This window comes from Pelobates fuscus, chromosome 9 (genome assembly GCF_036172605.1).
Source record: "Pelobates fuscus isolate aPelFus1 chromosome 9, aPelFus1.pri, whole genome shotgun sequence".
NCBI lineage: Eukaryota > Metazoa > Chordata > Amphibia > Anura > Pelobatidae > Pelobates > Pelobates fuscus.
Genome location: NC_086325.1, coordinates 17281308 through 17298146, shown reverse-complemented (window position 1 = coordinate 17298146; position 16839 = coordinate 17281308). Strand labels below are relative to the sequence as shown.

Sequence of the window (16839 nt, the reverse complement as noted above, 5' to 3'; positions counted from 1 at the left end):
AGCAGTAACAGTGATATAGAAAGGATAGTAGATACTTGGAATAGCCTTCCAGTGGGAGCGGTAACAGTGATATAGAAAGGGTAGTAGATAGCAGGAATAGCCTTCCATTGGAAGCAGTAACAGTGATATAAAGGGTAATAGATACCTGGAATAGCCTTCCAGTGGGAGCAGTAACAGTGATATAGAAAGGGTAGTGGATACCTGGAATAGCCTTCCAGTGGGAGCAGTAACAGTGATATAGAAAGGGTAGTAGATACCCAGAATAGCCTTCCAGTGGGAGCAGTAACAGTGATATAGAAAGGGTAGTAGATACCAGGAATAGCCTTCCAGTGGGAGCAGTAACAGTGATATAGAAAGGGTAGTAGATACCCAGAATAGCCTTCCAGTGGGAGCAGTAACAGTGATATAGAAAGGGTAGTAGATACCCGGAATAGTCTTCCAGTGTGAGCAGTAACAGTGATATAGAAAGGGTAGTAGATACCTGGAATAGCCTTCCAGTGGAAGCAGTAACAGTGATATAGAAAGGGTAGTAGATACCTGGAATAGTCTTCCAGTAAGAGCAGTAACAGTGATATAGAAAGGGTAGTAGATACCCGGAATAGTCTTCCAGTGTGAGCAGTAACAGTGATATAGAAAGGGTAGTAGATACCTGGAATAGCCATCCAGTGGAAGCAGTAACAGTGATAGAGAAAGGGTAGTAGAAACCTGGAATAGCCTTCCAGTAAGAGCAGTAACAGTGATATAGAAAGGGTAGTAGATACATGGAATAGCCTTCCAGTGGAAGCAGTAACAGTGATATAGAAAGGGTAGTAGATACCTGGAATAGTCTTCCAGTAAGAGCAGTAACAGTGATATAGAAAGGGTAGTAGATACCCGGAATAGTCTTCCAGTGTGAGCAGTAACAGTGATATAGAAAGGGTAGTAGATACCTGGAATAGCCTTCCAGTGGAAGCAGTAACAGTGATAGAGAAAGGGTAGTAGAAACCTGGAATAGTCTTCCAGTAAGAGCAGTAACAGTGATATAGAAAGGGTAGTAGATACCCGGAATAGTCTTCCAGTGTGAGCAGTAACAGTGATATAGAAAGGGTAGTAGATACCTGGAATAGCCTTCCAGTGGAAGCAGTAACAGTGATAGAGAAAGGGTAGTAGAAACCTGGAATAGCCTTCCAGTAAGAGCAGTAACAGTGATATAGAAAGGGTAGTAGATACCTAGCTCCTTAATGGTACCCATATGCAAGAGTTCCACTTTAAGAGTACTGAATTAAGGAGCTATTTACAAATGTAACTGTTATAATTGTTCAGTAGTCCCCAATTTGTTATCCTTACGAAAACGAATGGATCCTAAAAATGTAATTTCAAATCTTTTGTTTTCTGTTTGTTTCAATTTGTTAGGAATTTGAATATTCAGATATTTAAGAATTGACGAATTTGTCTATTTGATTGCCGGTGCCTAGGAAAAATTAGCTGGATTGTCGAATCTCCTCCCCAGGGAATAAAACACGCTGTATTTACTAGCCACATGTTTATTTTATTGATTAAAGGTTACTTATCCTTATCTTTGGATCAAGGCATTTCTTTTCCACCCTACAAAGCTTTATATGTCTTCAGATATAGGTACAATTTGCTGCACATTATATGGTACAGTAAGAATTGCTCTTGTCTTCAGCGCTTTCTATATTTTCTAAGATAAAGACATTTTATTTAATTTTACCTCCAGTGTTATCTTGTACCTGTGTGAACTTTAAGACTGAAACTCTATAAACCCCCACAGAGGCAGAACCTCAGATTACATATAGCTGGGAAATAGCTGAGTGGGTGGACGGTGGGTGTGACACAATGTATTGAGCGTTCACATTGTTAGTGTCTGCTTTTTGTCAGCAAACATTGTATACAATCTGCTTCCTGCTTCTCACAGCTCTTCCAGAGAGCAAGCTTATAGCTATGGACTGGGCCCAGGGACTGGCCAGCTTGGCTTTCATTTCACTGATAATTCTACTGGTCAGAAATGTGTTTGGGAAAAGACAAGGTCTGCCTCCAGGTCCCACACCGCTTCCGCTGCTGGGTAATCTGCTGCAACTTAAAAGCAGAGAGACACACAAGCCCCTGCTAGAGGTGAGATACTGTCTTAAAATATTTCTAGGAGAATACAGCGTACTAATGACAGTGACATGTTTAAAGGGACACTATAGTCACCAGACCAACTACAGCTTATTGCATTCGTTCTGGTGAGTAGAATCATTACCTTCAGGCTTTTTGCTGTAAACACAGTCTTTTCAGAGAAAATGCAGTGTTTACATTACAGTCTAGTGATCACTTCACTGGCCACTCCTTAGATGGCTGTTAGAGATCCTTCCTGGGTCATGGCTGCCTAAAATGCATCCAAACATTCAGTGTCTTCTCCCTCTGCATGCAGACACAACTTTCCTCATAGAGATTCATTGATTCAATGCAGGATTTACCGACTTATTATTAAAATTCTATTTGGTGGTAATGAAGCCAGTGTGTATTTTATTACTGCTTAGAGTGATGGGAGTTATCGCAGAAGAAGAATCAGAGAAGCACGACTCTCATTACTTTATGCAGCCACAGTTTTGTTGCTTATCATTTGACGTCAGAGCACAGTTGCAGAACTCTCCATGCTGGATGGGTTTTAAATCCCTGAACCAAATTACTGAGTCATGTCCTATTATTGTTCTATACGATTATGATGTAACTCTTTGGGAAAACAGAGTCCTCCTCAGCCATTATCATGTTAATTTGGTATTTTTATTAATAGAGTCCTCTTCCGCCATTATCATATTAACTTGGTATTTTTATTAACAGAGTCCTCCTCAGCCAGTATCATATTAACTTGGTATTTTTAATAACAGAGTCCTCTTCAGTCATTATCATATTAACTTGGTATTTTTTATTTTTTTTCCAATGTATATTTTTATTGGATGAAATAAACATGAAACAAACATGGGAATATCAGTCACAGTAGAATACATTATGTAATACGTATATGAGCTATACAGAGTGTAATACAATGGCGATAGAGTCTCTTACAAACAGTTTACACACAAGTAATAGAATACAATAGAGCTAAGTAATGTATCATGATATACAGAAATCAGAAGTAAGAACGAAGAGTGTGTACTTGTCCCTGCACATCATACTCCAAGAGACTCAATGTCCACAGTACTGTACTGGTGAGGTAACTTGGTGTTGACCTTAAACCTAGTGCTTTATTGCAACATGCTGTATTTAACAATTATAGCAGATTATTCATTTAATGCAAAACTAAAAATATACCAGGAATGCCACCCTGAGGGGAGAAGAGAAGTGATACATGTTGCGTGGAGTATGAGGCCGTGGGGGCATTCCTGATTATACCCAATGGATGGATACACTGTGCATCATGTAGCGAACGTAAATTATGACCTAAAACCATTGTGACACCAACGTAAGTGAGAGCTCTAGAATACACGTGTGAGTGAGTGAATTCCCATAAAAATGTTACAAATACGTAGGAAGGACTACGTTAATTATATTAACAGGGGAGGAAAGAGGGTGGGAGGAGGGAATAGAGAGAATATCAGCATAACAGAGTACCTATAAAGATAGTTATTGTGCATTGTCTGCTATTTTTTCCCAGTTTTGCCAAAGTTTGAGGAATGACGGGTTATTTCTACTATGTGCCCATTCCTTTTTGAAGATGTAGGTGGTTTGGACCCTGTGTATGACTTCCTGGACAGTGGGGCATAATTTGCTTTTCCAGTGAGCGGCTATGCTAAGTTTAGCTGCCACAAGGATGTTTAAAACTACCGCTCTGGATGGGAGGTTATGTAATACGGGAGTCAGGTGGAGGAGATATGTAGCGGGTGAGAGTGGAAGACTGTAATTACTAATTGAAGCAATCAAAAGCTGGATTTGAGACCAGAAGGTATGCAGGACCTTACATTCCCAGAAAAGATGCTTCAGTGTACCCTCTGTGTCCTTACATCTCCAGCAACATCGATCTGAATCAGAATAAATTCTGCCTAATCTGGATGGGGTCATGTACCACCTCATTAATATTTTAAAATAAGCTTCCCAATGGGTAACACATTTTGATGAGTGTTTTGTATAAGTTATGGCGTTAACCCAATCGGTCAAGGGGAATGTTACATTTAGTTCTTGTTCCCAATGCAACATATAAGACAATTTAGCATTACTATTGTCATTGTTCATCGCCAGGTTTGAATAACAGAGGGAAAGAGATTTCATTGTGGGTGACTTTTTATGTGCTGTGAAGCATATAAGCCCCAGTTTGCTCATCGCTAGGGGACGGACATGTTTCACGGATCTAGACTGTAAAATGTGTTTGACCCTCAGGTATATGAAAAGATCCCTTGGAGGTAATGTGAATGTTTTTTGCAGAGTAGGGAAAGGAGTGAACCCTGCAGATGAGTACAATGAGTGAACATGGGTTATGCCCCTGGATACCCAGTGTTGTATAGGCAAGTCTGGAGACAAGACCGTGAGTGCTTGCAGGGGAGCATTAAATAGCAATTCAGGACTTGGACACAATCGGGGGCTCCAGAGCTTCCACGATCTTAATAAAAATTTTGAAGCTGATAACATGCTCTGAGATTCAGTAAATGACGTGGACCACAGATTATGTGACAATTTCTGTACATTGCCACATTTCTCTTCTAGATGTAGCCATACTGGGTTGGTTTTATGTGTTATTAAATCGACTCCTTGCGCTAGCACCGTAGCCATGTAATAGTTTTTAAGGTTAGGTACGTTTAGACCACCACTCTCCATGGGATGCCACAGGGTCTTAAAGGAAATCCTCGGGGGTTTTCTTTTCCATATGTGAGCATTTAAAATTTTCTGGAATTTTTGTAAGAGAGCATTAGAAAGGGCTATGGGCAGTGTCCTAAACAAGTATAATATTATAGGGATTGCCATCATTTTAATCGAAGAGATTCTACCCAACCAGGAGATATTGGCTTTGTTCCACGATTCTATTTGTTTTGAAAGCTTAGTCAGGGTCTCCATATGATTCTCTAAGATAATTTGTTTGATTGTGTAAGCTATTTTGACTCCTAAGTAGGAAATCGAGCTTTTGCGCCATTCAAACGGATATTGGGCTTTGAGAATGTCTATCGTATTGGATTCTAGGTTGATGGGAAGGATTTGTGTTTTTGCAATATTGTTTTTGTAATATGATATTTTGCCGTATGCCTGCAAGGTGTGAACAACATGAGGGATTGAATGCAGTGGATCAGAAAGGAACAGCATGATATCATCCGCAAAGAGTGCAATCTTTTTTTCTCCAGCTGGTGTGATAAGGCCGGGGATTAGAGTATCATTTTTAATAAGTCTAACCAGGGGTTCTAGACATAGAATAAAAATATGAGGTGATAAGGGGCAACCCTGTCTGGTACCATTTTGTATGGAAAAGTTACGAGAAGTAAATCCTGTATTGAATACCTTAGCAGAGGGCGATGAATAGAGGGCCTTAATGCTAGTGATGAAAAGGCTTGAGAACTGGAACGCTGATAGTACGTGTTCCATATAAGACCAATTCAGACGATCAAAAGCCTTTTCAGCGTCCAAAGCCATGAAGGTACTTTTTATCTTGTTTTTGAATGCCCATTCTAATAGATCCATGCAATATCTTGTATTGTCGCCTACTTGTTTACCCGGGACAAACCCTGCTTGTTCAACCGAAACTAAGTTGGGCAATAAGGGTTTTAATCTGTTGGCGATTAATTTGGCATATAATTTGACATCTGCATTCAACAGTGAAATTGGTCGAAGGTTGCTACAGATCGTTGGAGATTTATTCGGTTTGGGCAGGGTTATGACGAATGCTTCCAGCATTTCTCGTGGAAATGAACCTGATTTTTGAACAGTGTTAAATAACTTTGTAATGTGAGGAATCAGTTGAGGTGCTAATTTAATGTAGTAGTAGTTTGAGAGACCATCAGGACCCGGGGCTTTGTGTTTGGGGAGGGACCGTATCGCTGTCGCGACCTCCTCCTCTGTGAAGGGTGCACTAAGCATGTCATTCTGTTGCTGTGTGACCTGTGGTAGATCAACCTGTGCTAAGTAATTTATAATTTCCTCAGGGTTGGGCGTATGGGTGCTTGTATCTGTATGAAGATTGTAAAGGTCTTCATAATAATAGGACAACTCGTCCACTATTTTATTAGGGTTATAGATTTTTGAGCCCGCCTTGGAAATAATGTAGGGAATTTTCGTCTGAAGGTATTTAGCTTTTAATTTGTTTGCTAGCAATTTACCTGCTTTGTTTCCCATGTGATAATAATGTTGTTGTAGCTTACGTGCATTATTATGGTATTCTTGAGCCTGTAATTGGCGAAGTGCCTCCTGAACTTTGGATATTTGTTTAGATAGGGATTTAGATGGATTTTTCTTATTGGATTGTTCCAATAAAGTCAGTTTTTGGTTTAATTCAGTGCACGAATTTTGGAAACGTTTTTTGAGTTGGGACCCCAATTTTATAAATTCGCCTCTGATGACCGCCTTATGGGCAAGCCATACTGTTTCCGTGGAGGTGATGTCATTGGAGTTTGTCGTGAAATAGTTATCTAGTTCCATAGCTACAGTTTCATGATTCTTTGGGCAGTCTAAAATTGACTCGTTTAGTCTCCATTTACCCCTTCCTTTAGCAGGATAGGGAACACCGATGACGGTTTCTATCGGAGCATGGTCAGACCATGAACGTTGTCCAATTGTTTGGCTTTTGAGATGCGGGAGTGTGGATTTGTCAATCAGACAGAGATCTATGCGTGTATACGTAGTATGGACATGCGAAAAATAAGAGTAGTCTCTGGCTGCGGGGTATAAGTTTCTCCAAGCGTCATACAAGTCTGCTGAGTGCAACAAGTGGGACAACATTCTGCCCATTTGTATGGATGCCTTACTAGGTGGTTTGTTCTGAATGCGTTGTGTGTCTATGTGCGGATCTAACGTGCAATTAAAGTCGCCACATAGAATTAAGTGGCCTTTTTTGAAGCGGGATATTTTGTTGATGGCTTTCTTTACAAACGGGTATTGGGCTACATTTGGTGCATAAAGGGAGGCTACTGTCAATTGGATACCATTCAAATCTCCTACCAGGATGAGCAGCCTGCCCTCTGGGTCAGAATATTGAGTATGTAGCGTGAAAACCCATTCAGAATGGAAGAGGATTGCTACCCCTTTGGTTTTGTTGGGTGCTTGTGCGTGATAACTAATAGGATAATTTTTTGAGTAAAGTTTAGGAGAATTCGTTTTCTGAAAGTGAGTTTCTTGCAAACACACTATAGCTGCTTTTGAAGCAGTCATTTCTTTTAATATCTGCCGTCTCTTAATAGGACTATTCAGGCCCTTAACATTGATGGACAGAATTTTCATAGCATTATGAGGCATTAAAGTGGGTGGAGAGTGATTATAATGGTGTGAACCATAGACATGCATGACAGATTATCCATTAGAACATTAACAAACTGCAAATGTATCCCAATTAAACCTTTCACAAAGTTTAGTGTACACCTGGAGGACTCTGTTAGAGATATATAGGTAATTAGGAGAATGGGGGGGGGGGGGAAATTAGGGGAAACAACAAACAAAAGTATATACAACAATCTCCAGTATGAAGGAGATGAGAACAGGCCATATGGAGTACACTCTAAGGTGAACTCGAGAGGTGGCCTTGGAAGGTGGGAGAACGTGGAGCTCCTGTCCTCCTGACAGGGGGTAACTTAGATAGTTAGAAGAGGTGAGAAACATATTTAGGCATAACAAACAAAACCATAACTACGATTGAATTTCACCTGTTTGTGACTAGCCTTGCAGCGTATACAGCATTATAGTGGGAGGGCGACAGGGGGTTACCAAGAGCCTTTTGAACGCCTATGGGCAATATCGTAAACATACAGTGCCAAAATATCAACGGTAGGCATTTAGCGATATTTCACATCCCAGGCAAAGTAGGAGGGAGCGTGTATGAGCATCCGAGAAAGTTATAATTAAGAGGACTGCACTTGAAGTGTCGGCTATTTAGTCGGTAACTTTATGGTGATTTTATAGACCTGACCTGTGGATCAAACTCACCCATCTGAGTAATTAATACCGAAAGTAGGCCGCAGGGAGTCCTTAATCTTTAAATGGAGAATGACAACTCCGATGATTATTTGGAGTTAATAACTATAACTATAGCCAGGGTGTAAATGCGACCGGTCTTCAAGCGGCGACACGGTAATAGGGTGGCAGGTGAACAGGTAATGTATAAAGGAGTTAACGGAAAAAGGAAAATAAAATATATAATGCCTTAAAGTGTGACATAAACTAATGGTGTCAAGGTATTTCCCGAGAGGGAGTCAGCGGTGTTACAGCAGGTTGTGGAGAGCGATAGATCATGCATTGGGTAAGCAAACCCCAACGTGCTCTTGGAAATCTAAAGGTGATCACTGCCTATTGAACCCGAGAACGGGTCTGGCTCAGGGGGGATTGCGTATCAAGCATATAACATTATTAACATTTAACATTTACATTGATACATCATACCCAAGTTGTTAGAAAAAATCTCGGTGGATGATAAGCAAAGTTCATGTCTTTGAAGACTGTGCTCCCGCCATGTGCCAGTCCGCCGTAATCTTCTTCGGGGAGGCTTCTCCGGGTGTTGTACTGTTACCGTCCGTGTTGCGCCATAATCCCCATTCCGAGAGGGCCTTCATGCCTTCACAAGCATTGGTGAATGTCCTTGTAGAGCCTTGTCTCCAGACGATCAGTTTCGTCGGGTATCCCCACTTATAGTTCACGTTGTTGTTTCTCAGCGTTTTGGTGATGGTTATAAATTCTCTGCGTTTCGCCATAGTGGCAGCTGATAAGTCCGCAAATAAAGCAATTTTAGAGTGAGGGTCTGGAAGAGTCGTCATTTTTCTCGCTGCTGTGAGTAGTGCATCTTTATGAGCATAGTAGTGGAATTTGACTATAACGTCTCTCGGTGTTTCGGGAGACAACCGAGACGGACGTGGAAGCCTATGCATACGGTCGTAGGCCCACGCAGAGTCGGGCAGAGCAGGGACTAAGGCCTTGCATATGGAAAGCACGTATTGAGGGAGAGTGTCTTGGGAGACATCATCCGGAATACCTCGAAATCTGACGTTCTGCCTTCTTGACCTGTCTTCCAAGTCTGCTAACTTCAGTTTTAGGGTCTCATTGTCGTCCGAAAGAGATTGAAGCTTATCCACCACTTCATTATGTGCATTGCACAAATCGCCCGTTTTATTTTCCAGGTGGCTTGTTCGATCACCCAGACACGCCAACTCTTTTCGCAGTTCACTGTCTATGCGGTGAAAATCCGCTCTGATTGTTGCTCTTAATTCTTGGAGCATCCTATGGAGGCTTTTCTCCGTAATTGGTGATTCAGAGTACTTAGACGAAGTCGATTCGTGATCCGAGAGTCCGTCCGACATGGCCTCTGTTTCCTCGCCGCCATCTTTGGTCAATGTTTGGCGGTCTTTTTTCTTCGTTTTGGTCGAGTCATGGACCTTGTTCTGTTTGGAAGGTGACATTTCCTATGTCCAGTGTCTCCCTCAAATAATAGCCGGTAAATGAGATGAGTTACTGCTTTTAGTAGCTTGATTGTAGCTGCACAGGAGGAAAAATCGCCGGAGCTCTTATTCCATGCGACTGAGCGCGCCGGAAGCCAGACACGCCCCCCTTAACTTGGTATTTTTAATAACAGAGTCCTCTTCAGTCATTATCATATTAACTTGGTATTTTTATTAACAGAGTCCTCTTCAGCCATTATCATATTAACTTGGTATTTTTTATTAACAGAGTCCTCTTCAGTCATTATCATATTAACTTGGTATTTTTTATTAACAGAGTCCTCTTCAGCCAGTATCATATTAACTTGGTATTTTTAATAACAGAGTCCTCTTCAGCCATTATCATATTAACGTGGTATTTTTATTAACAGAGTCCTCTTCAGCCAGTATCATATTAACTTGGAATTTTTATTAACAGAGTCCTCTTCAGCCATTATCATATTAACTTGGTATTTTTTATTAACAGAGTCCTCTTCAGTCATTATCATATTAACTTGGTATTTTTTATTAACAGAGTCCTCTTCAGCCAGTATCATATTAACTTGGTATTTTTAATAACAGAGTCCTCTTCAGTCATTATCATATTAACTTGGAATTTTTATTAACAGAGTCCTCTTCAGCCAGTATCATATTAACTTGGTATTTTTTATTAACAGAGTCCTCCTCAGCCATTATCATATTAACTTGGTATTTTTTATTAACAGAGTCCTCCTCAGCTATTATCATATTAACTTGGTATTTTTATTAACAGAGTCCTCTTCAGCCAGTATCATATTAACTTGGAATTTTTATTAACAGAGTCCTCTTCAGCCATTACCATATTAACTTGTTATTTTTATTAACAGAGTCCTCTTCAGCCATTATCATATTAACTTGGTATTTTTATTAACAGAGTCCTCTTCAGCCATTATCATATTAACTTGGTATTTTTATTAACAGAGTCCTCTTCAGCCAGTATCATATTAACGTGGTATTTTTATTAACAGAGTCCTTGTGAAGAAATGACTATATTATTCGATATTTTGTTGCATAGTTCTTGTTTTTTTTGTGTATTTTTCATTCGGCAGATGGGACTGCCGAACAGAGACCACCCCTGGCTCACTTAACTTCAAAGCCGGCATCACTTTCACCCTCTATGTGTGCAGTCAGCGTTCGTACTGTCGAACGCCACGTGGCGGAGAAAACCGCGGCCATCTTTTTTTTCGTCAAACAAAGGCCGCGGGACTTGGTCGTCGAGTGTCTGGAACTAAAATCGGACACTCGACTTCCCAAACACCGGTCTCCATCATACGAACGCTGGAACTAGTGATACCGATTAGCTAGGAGAGCGCTATTCGGTACAAATATGCACACGAATGAGGGGAACAATCGCTGCTAGGAGCCAGGGGAATTCATTCGATACTTTTATGTATTTTTTCCCTTTTTCTGAAGTGACCGGCAAAACCACACGAACCTCTGGAACTATTTTGGGCAGTCCGCCCACAGTGAACCGGTCACAAAGGACTTCCATACTTTTTGCGAACCCCTGAACCGATCCGGGTGAAATTTGGATATGTTGGTCACCCGGATCGGGGCTATCAGGGGATATAGTATTTGTGGGGATACCCCAGGTATAAAGGGGTGTTCCAGAAATTGGGGAAAATAGTGAATTTTCAGCCTGGAGATAATTAGGTTGTTACTATATCAGACCTGATTATCTCCAGGACTAGGGGAGGGAACTGCCTGTTTGTATTGGGTGTGTTTTATATTTTTACTATTCGGGATTGGATAAATGTTACTCCTCCCTGTGGGATGTCCCCTTGCATGGGGACCTGCATAAAAAGCCATGTGTGTGAATAAACGTTAGTTCTGCTTGTATCCTGAACCTGGACTCTGACTGTTATTTGGAATTCGTATGCTGTAACAAGGGAATTATCTTATGCAGCTGTTATATTCCGTATGGACTTCGTTCCTGTAACTACCGAACCGGACTCTCGCTACCTTAGGCTCTGACCGTCCGGGAGGAAACTACCGAACTCGATTTGGTTAAACGTGGTTTCCTTACAACTGGTGGCAAGCGGAGGGATTCGAATCCCGAATGGACATTGCAAACCAAGCAAGGGAATGAATGGCTCAGCAGTACCAGCTACTTAAAAGAACCACACTAAAGGATTTACTGGAAGCTCGAGGCAGAGTGGCAAGTAACAAGACAAAAGCCACGTTAATTGCAGAATTAATACAGAGCGATAATACCAGCAACACAGAAATGGATCAAGAGGAAGAAAACGTGATGCAAAAGGACATCCGATGGATGCTCAGTCTGTTGGGACCCAACCCAACTACAGAGGCGGTTCTGCAGGTCATGGCACAAGCCAGACAATCGCAAAAAGAGCGAGAGGACCGGGACAGACCGTCACAGGGAGATTTACTACACTCCCCGGGAAGTACTGGGGAAATACCAAAGAAGGTAAACTATGCAGCCTTTAAATCTTTTAATGACAATGAGATGGAAATTGACAGTTACTTGCAAGACTTTGAACGCCAATGTGCACTGGAGGGATTAGACTCCACGAAATGGGCTGCAGTCATTAGCAGTAAATTGTCAGGTAGAGCAGCCGAGGCGCTGCGAGCAGTACCTGAGGGGGACATACATAATTATGAAAAAATAAAAGACATTTTGTTGGCCAGATATGCTGTAACTCCGGAGGCATACCGGAAAAAGTTTAGAGATCTGAGAAAGACTGGGAGAGATTCCCATACGGAATGGGCGTTTCGGCTACAACGGGCGGCCCGCAATTGGATGAAGGGCTGCCAAGCAACCACCCTGGAGGATGCTTTGCAACTTATGTTACTGGAGCAATTTTTTAATCACTCTGCAGAGGACATAAAAGACTGGGTTAAAGATAGAAAACCAAAAACTGTGGAGGAAGCCGCCAGGCTAGCGGATGAGTATCAGGATAATAGGAGGAAGGAGCAAGGGGTGAGCAGACCACCTTTTAAGCCTAACTACCAGGCTCCAACAACCCCTACCCCTCCTAGACCCTCCATGAGTAACCCTTCACCGAACCCAGCAAACACACCACGTCCCCCTGCAGTGTGTCATTATTGCAAACAACCAGGGCATTATAAGAATCAGTGCCCTCGCTTAAACCGGGGAAGCTGGGAAAGGCAACCCCCACAACAACCCAGGGCAGCTGCTCATTGTGTGCAACAGGAAGGCACAACCGGTGTTCCTAACCAAGAAGAACAGTGGAGTGTGTTACACGAGGTCAACCCAGTTCAAGCTGGGGGTGACAACCGGGACCACCACCGCCAATGGATTACCGTAGATGGCGTGGGGGCCCGGGCTCTGAGAGACTCTGGGGCTACTTTGACTGTGGTGCAACCTCACACGATCAGAGCGCAAGCTCGCACCGGACGCACAGTCGCTGTGAGGGTGGCTGGGGGCGCTATCCACAAACTGCCCACCGCTAATATCCTTGTTGATTGGGGTTCCGGGTCCAAACAGCTGGAGGTGGGGATTATGCAAGAACTACCCGCCGAGGTTTTGTTGGGAAATGATGTAGGATGCTTGACCTCCCAACTGGCCCGAGACCCCCCTGCCGAGGCATACCCAGTTACCACCCGAGCTCAAGCCAGACTGGAAGCTCCGCTGCACTCTGAGGAAAACCAGGTAAGAGTCGAAATACCCCCCTTACCCGATCCTCCCTGTCCTTTCTGGGATACCCCCCAGGGGTTTGAACAAGAGCAGCGTACCGATCCCACATTAGAGGGTTATAGGAAGGCAGCGGCCGTTACACCAGGGAGCAACCCGCACGAAAAGTTTGAGTGGTATAAGGGGTTGCTGTATAGAGTGACCGAGGGGGTGGGACAGGGGGCCACCCAGGTCATCAAAAGACAGTTAATTGTACCCCGTAAATTCCGGGCTGAATTGCTAAAACTCAGTCATGACATTCCCCTAGCAGGACATTTAGGGGTTAAAAAGACAAGAGACAGGTTAACCCAAACCTTCTTCTGGCCCAGGGTCACCCAGGACCTCAAGTATTACTGCAGGACGTGCGACGTCTGCCAAAGGGTGGGAAAAAGGGGAGACCTTCGGAAGGCCAAACTTCACCCATTGCCCATTATAGAACAGCCCTTTCACCGAGTAGCGGTAGATTTAATAGGACCCCTCAGCCGACCCAGCCAGTCGGGCAAAAAGTTCATACTAACCGTGGTCGACTACGCCACTAGATACCCGGAGGCAGTCGCCCTCACCAATATAGAGGCAGAGACGGTGGCCGAAGCCCTTATTCAGATTTTCACCCGAGTAGGTTTCCCACAAGAGATCCTATCCGATCGGGGAACTCAGTTCACGGCTACCCTGACACAACAATTGTGGCAGAGCTGTGGAGTGAAACCCCTGTTCCGCGCCCCGTACCATCCCCAGACTAACGGGCTCTGTGAACGTTTCAATGGCACTCTAAAACAGATGCTAAAAACCTTTACGGAGTCCCACAAGAACTGGGAAAAATTCCTCCCCCACCTTCTGTTTGCCTACCGTGAGGTGCCCCAGGCCTCCACTGGGTTTTCCCCCTTCGAACTCCTGTACGGGAGAAAAGTTCGGGGCCCACTGGAGCTCGTACGGGAGCACTGGGAGGGCAATACAGACGAGGGGGGAGTCCCTATCGTCCAGTATGTCCTGGAGTTCCGGGACCGTCTGCGGGCGCTCACCGCATCGGTTCGGGAGAACCTGCAGACGGCCCAGGAGGACCAGAGGAAATGGTACGATAGGGGAGCCCAAGATAGAGTACTAGACTTAGGGCAGAAGGTGTTAGCTTTGAGGCCAGTTAAAAAGGATAAGCTACAAGCCGCATGGCAGGGACCATTTAAGGTAGTAGAACGGGTTAGCGAGACCACCTACATCGTGAGCAAATGCTCAGATGAAAGGCTGACCAAAGCCTTCCATGTGAATATGCTCAAACCATACTTTGAGAGAACAGAGGATGTGGGCGCCGTGTGTGCCCCCGCCACAGAAGTTAGTGAGGGACTACCCCTCCCAGATGTACTAGACACCGCTCCCTGTACTATTGACCAAGTAAGCTTGGGTCAAGATTTAAACCCCCTAGAGAAGGGTGAGGCCACGCAACTGCTGCAGAGATACCAAGAGATGTTTTCAGCCACCCCAGGCTATACCTCCGCTGCGGTACACCGCGTGGAAACCCAGGGAGAGACGCCACTGCGGCAACAACCATATCGGATCCCGGAAGCAGTGCGGGAGAGTATGCTCACCGAGTTAAGGGATATGTTACAGTTAGGGGTAATAGAACCCTCGCAAAGTCCTTGGGCCTCCCCGGTAGTACTAGTACCGAAGCGCGACGGCACCACGCGCTTCTGTGTAGACTATCGGAGGCTTAACGATCGTACCATAACAGACGCCTACCCCATGCCCAGAATAGATGAGCTCTTAGACCGTATGGCGGGGGGGAACTACTTGACTACCTTGGACCTGTGCAAAGGTTATTGGCAGATCCCCTTGGAGCCTGCGGCCATCCCCAAGTCGGCATTCGTCACCCCTTTCGGGCTATACCAATTCAAGGTTATGCCCTTTGGGATGAAGAATGCCCCGGCTACCTTTTAGAGGATGGCCGATCGGCTCCTGGAGGGATTTCAGGACTTCGCATGCGCGTATCTAGACGATATTGCCGTCTACAGCCGCACATGGGGAGACCATCTGGGCCATGTGTCCAGGGTACTCCAACGAATCCACCTCGCAGGGCTCACGTTAAAACCCGACAAATGTCACGTAGGTCTGGCCGAGGTACAGTATCTCGGCCACAGGGTGGGCTCCGGTAGACAGCGTCCAGAGCCAGCTAAGGTAGAGGCCATAGCGAACTGGCCCCAACCTCGGACCAAAACCCAGGTACTAGCTTTCTTAGGGACGGCCGGTTATTATAGAAAGTTTGTCCCAGAGTACAGCGCCCTGGCCAAACCCCTCACCGACCTTACCAAAAAGGCCCTCCCCAAACAGGTTTCCTGGACCCCAGAGTGCACGGACGCTTTCCAGAAGCTTAAAGCGGCATTGAGTGAGGCTCCTGTGTTGGCAGCACCCGACTACACTAAACAATTTCTTGTACACACAGATGCCTCCATTTTCGGACTGGGAGCCGTGCTAAGCCAAGTGGGCACAGACGGCATGGAACACCCGGTGGCATACCTCAGCCGTAAACTGTTACCCCGAGAAGTCAGCTATGCCACCGTAGAAAAAGAATGCTTGGCCCTCGTGTGGGCGCTCAAGAAACTACAGCCCTATTTGTATGGGCGGGCATTTACCCTTATGACGGACCACAACCCCCTGGTATGGCTTAACCGGGTAGCTGGAGACAATCCCAGGCTATTACGGTGGAGCCTAGCCCTTCAACCTTATAATTTCACTATGCAGTACCGGCCCGGAAAACAAAATGGTAATGCGGATGGCCTGTCACGCCAGACCGAACTGGACCCCTAAACCGCTACTTTTCTCGGACATCCCCAAGCCAACCCGACAGGGTCTAGGCGGGTATGCCGACCTATGGACTTATAGGGGAGCAGTGTGAAGAAATGACTATATTATTCGATATTTTGTTGCATAGTTCTTGTTTTTTTTGTGTATTTTTCATTCGGCAGATGGGACTGCCGAACAGAGACCACCCCTGGCTCACTTAACTTCAAAGCCGGCATCACTTTCACCCTCTATGTGTGCAGTCAGCGTTCGTACTGTCGAACGCCACGTGGCGGAGAAAACCGCGGCCATCTTTTTTTTCGTCAAACAAAGGCAGCGGGACTTGGTCGTCGAGTGTCTGGAACTAAAATCGGACACTCGACTTCCCAAACACCGGTCTCCATCATACGAACGCTGGAACTAGTGATACCGATTAGCTAGGAGAGCGCTATTCGGTACAAATATGCACACGAATGAGGGGAACAATCGCTGCTAGGAGCCAGGGGAATTCATTCGGTACTTTTATGTATTTTTTCCCTTTTTCTGAAGTGACCGGCAAAACCACACGAACCTCTGGAACTATTTTGGGCAGTCCGCCCACAGTGAACCGGTCACAAAGGACTTCCATACTTTTTGCGAACCCCTGAACCGATCCGGGTGAAATTTGGATATGTTGGTCACCCGGATCGGGGCTATCAGGGGATATAGTATTTGTGGGGATACCCCAGGTATAAAGGGGTGTTCCAGAAATTGGGGAAAATAGTGAATTTTCAGCCTGGAGATAATTAGGTTGTTACTATATCA

General features: G+C 44.4%; 1 protein-coding gene across 1 annotated transcript in view; it reads left to right on the top strand.

Moving 5' to 3' along the window:
- Positions 1 to 1849: 1849 nt before the first annotated feature.
- LOC134572387 (cytochrome P450 2G1-like) overlaps positions 1850 to 16839 on the top strand; it is a 49839-nt gene continuing 34849 nt past the window's right edge. The window contains exon 1 of the mRNA XM_063431314.1: positions 1850 to 2112. Within this exon, the coding sequence (XP_063287384.1) occupies positions 1942 to 2112 (171 nt within the window). The 5' untranslated portion in view covers positions 1850 to 1941. The remainder of the gene's footprint in view (positions 2113 to 16839) is intronic.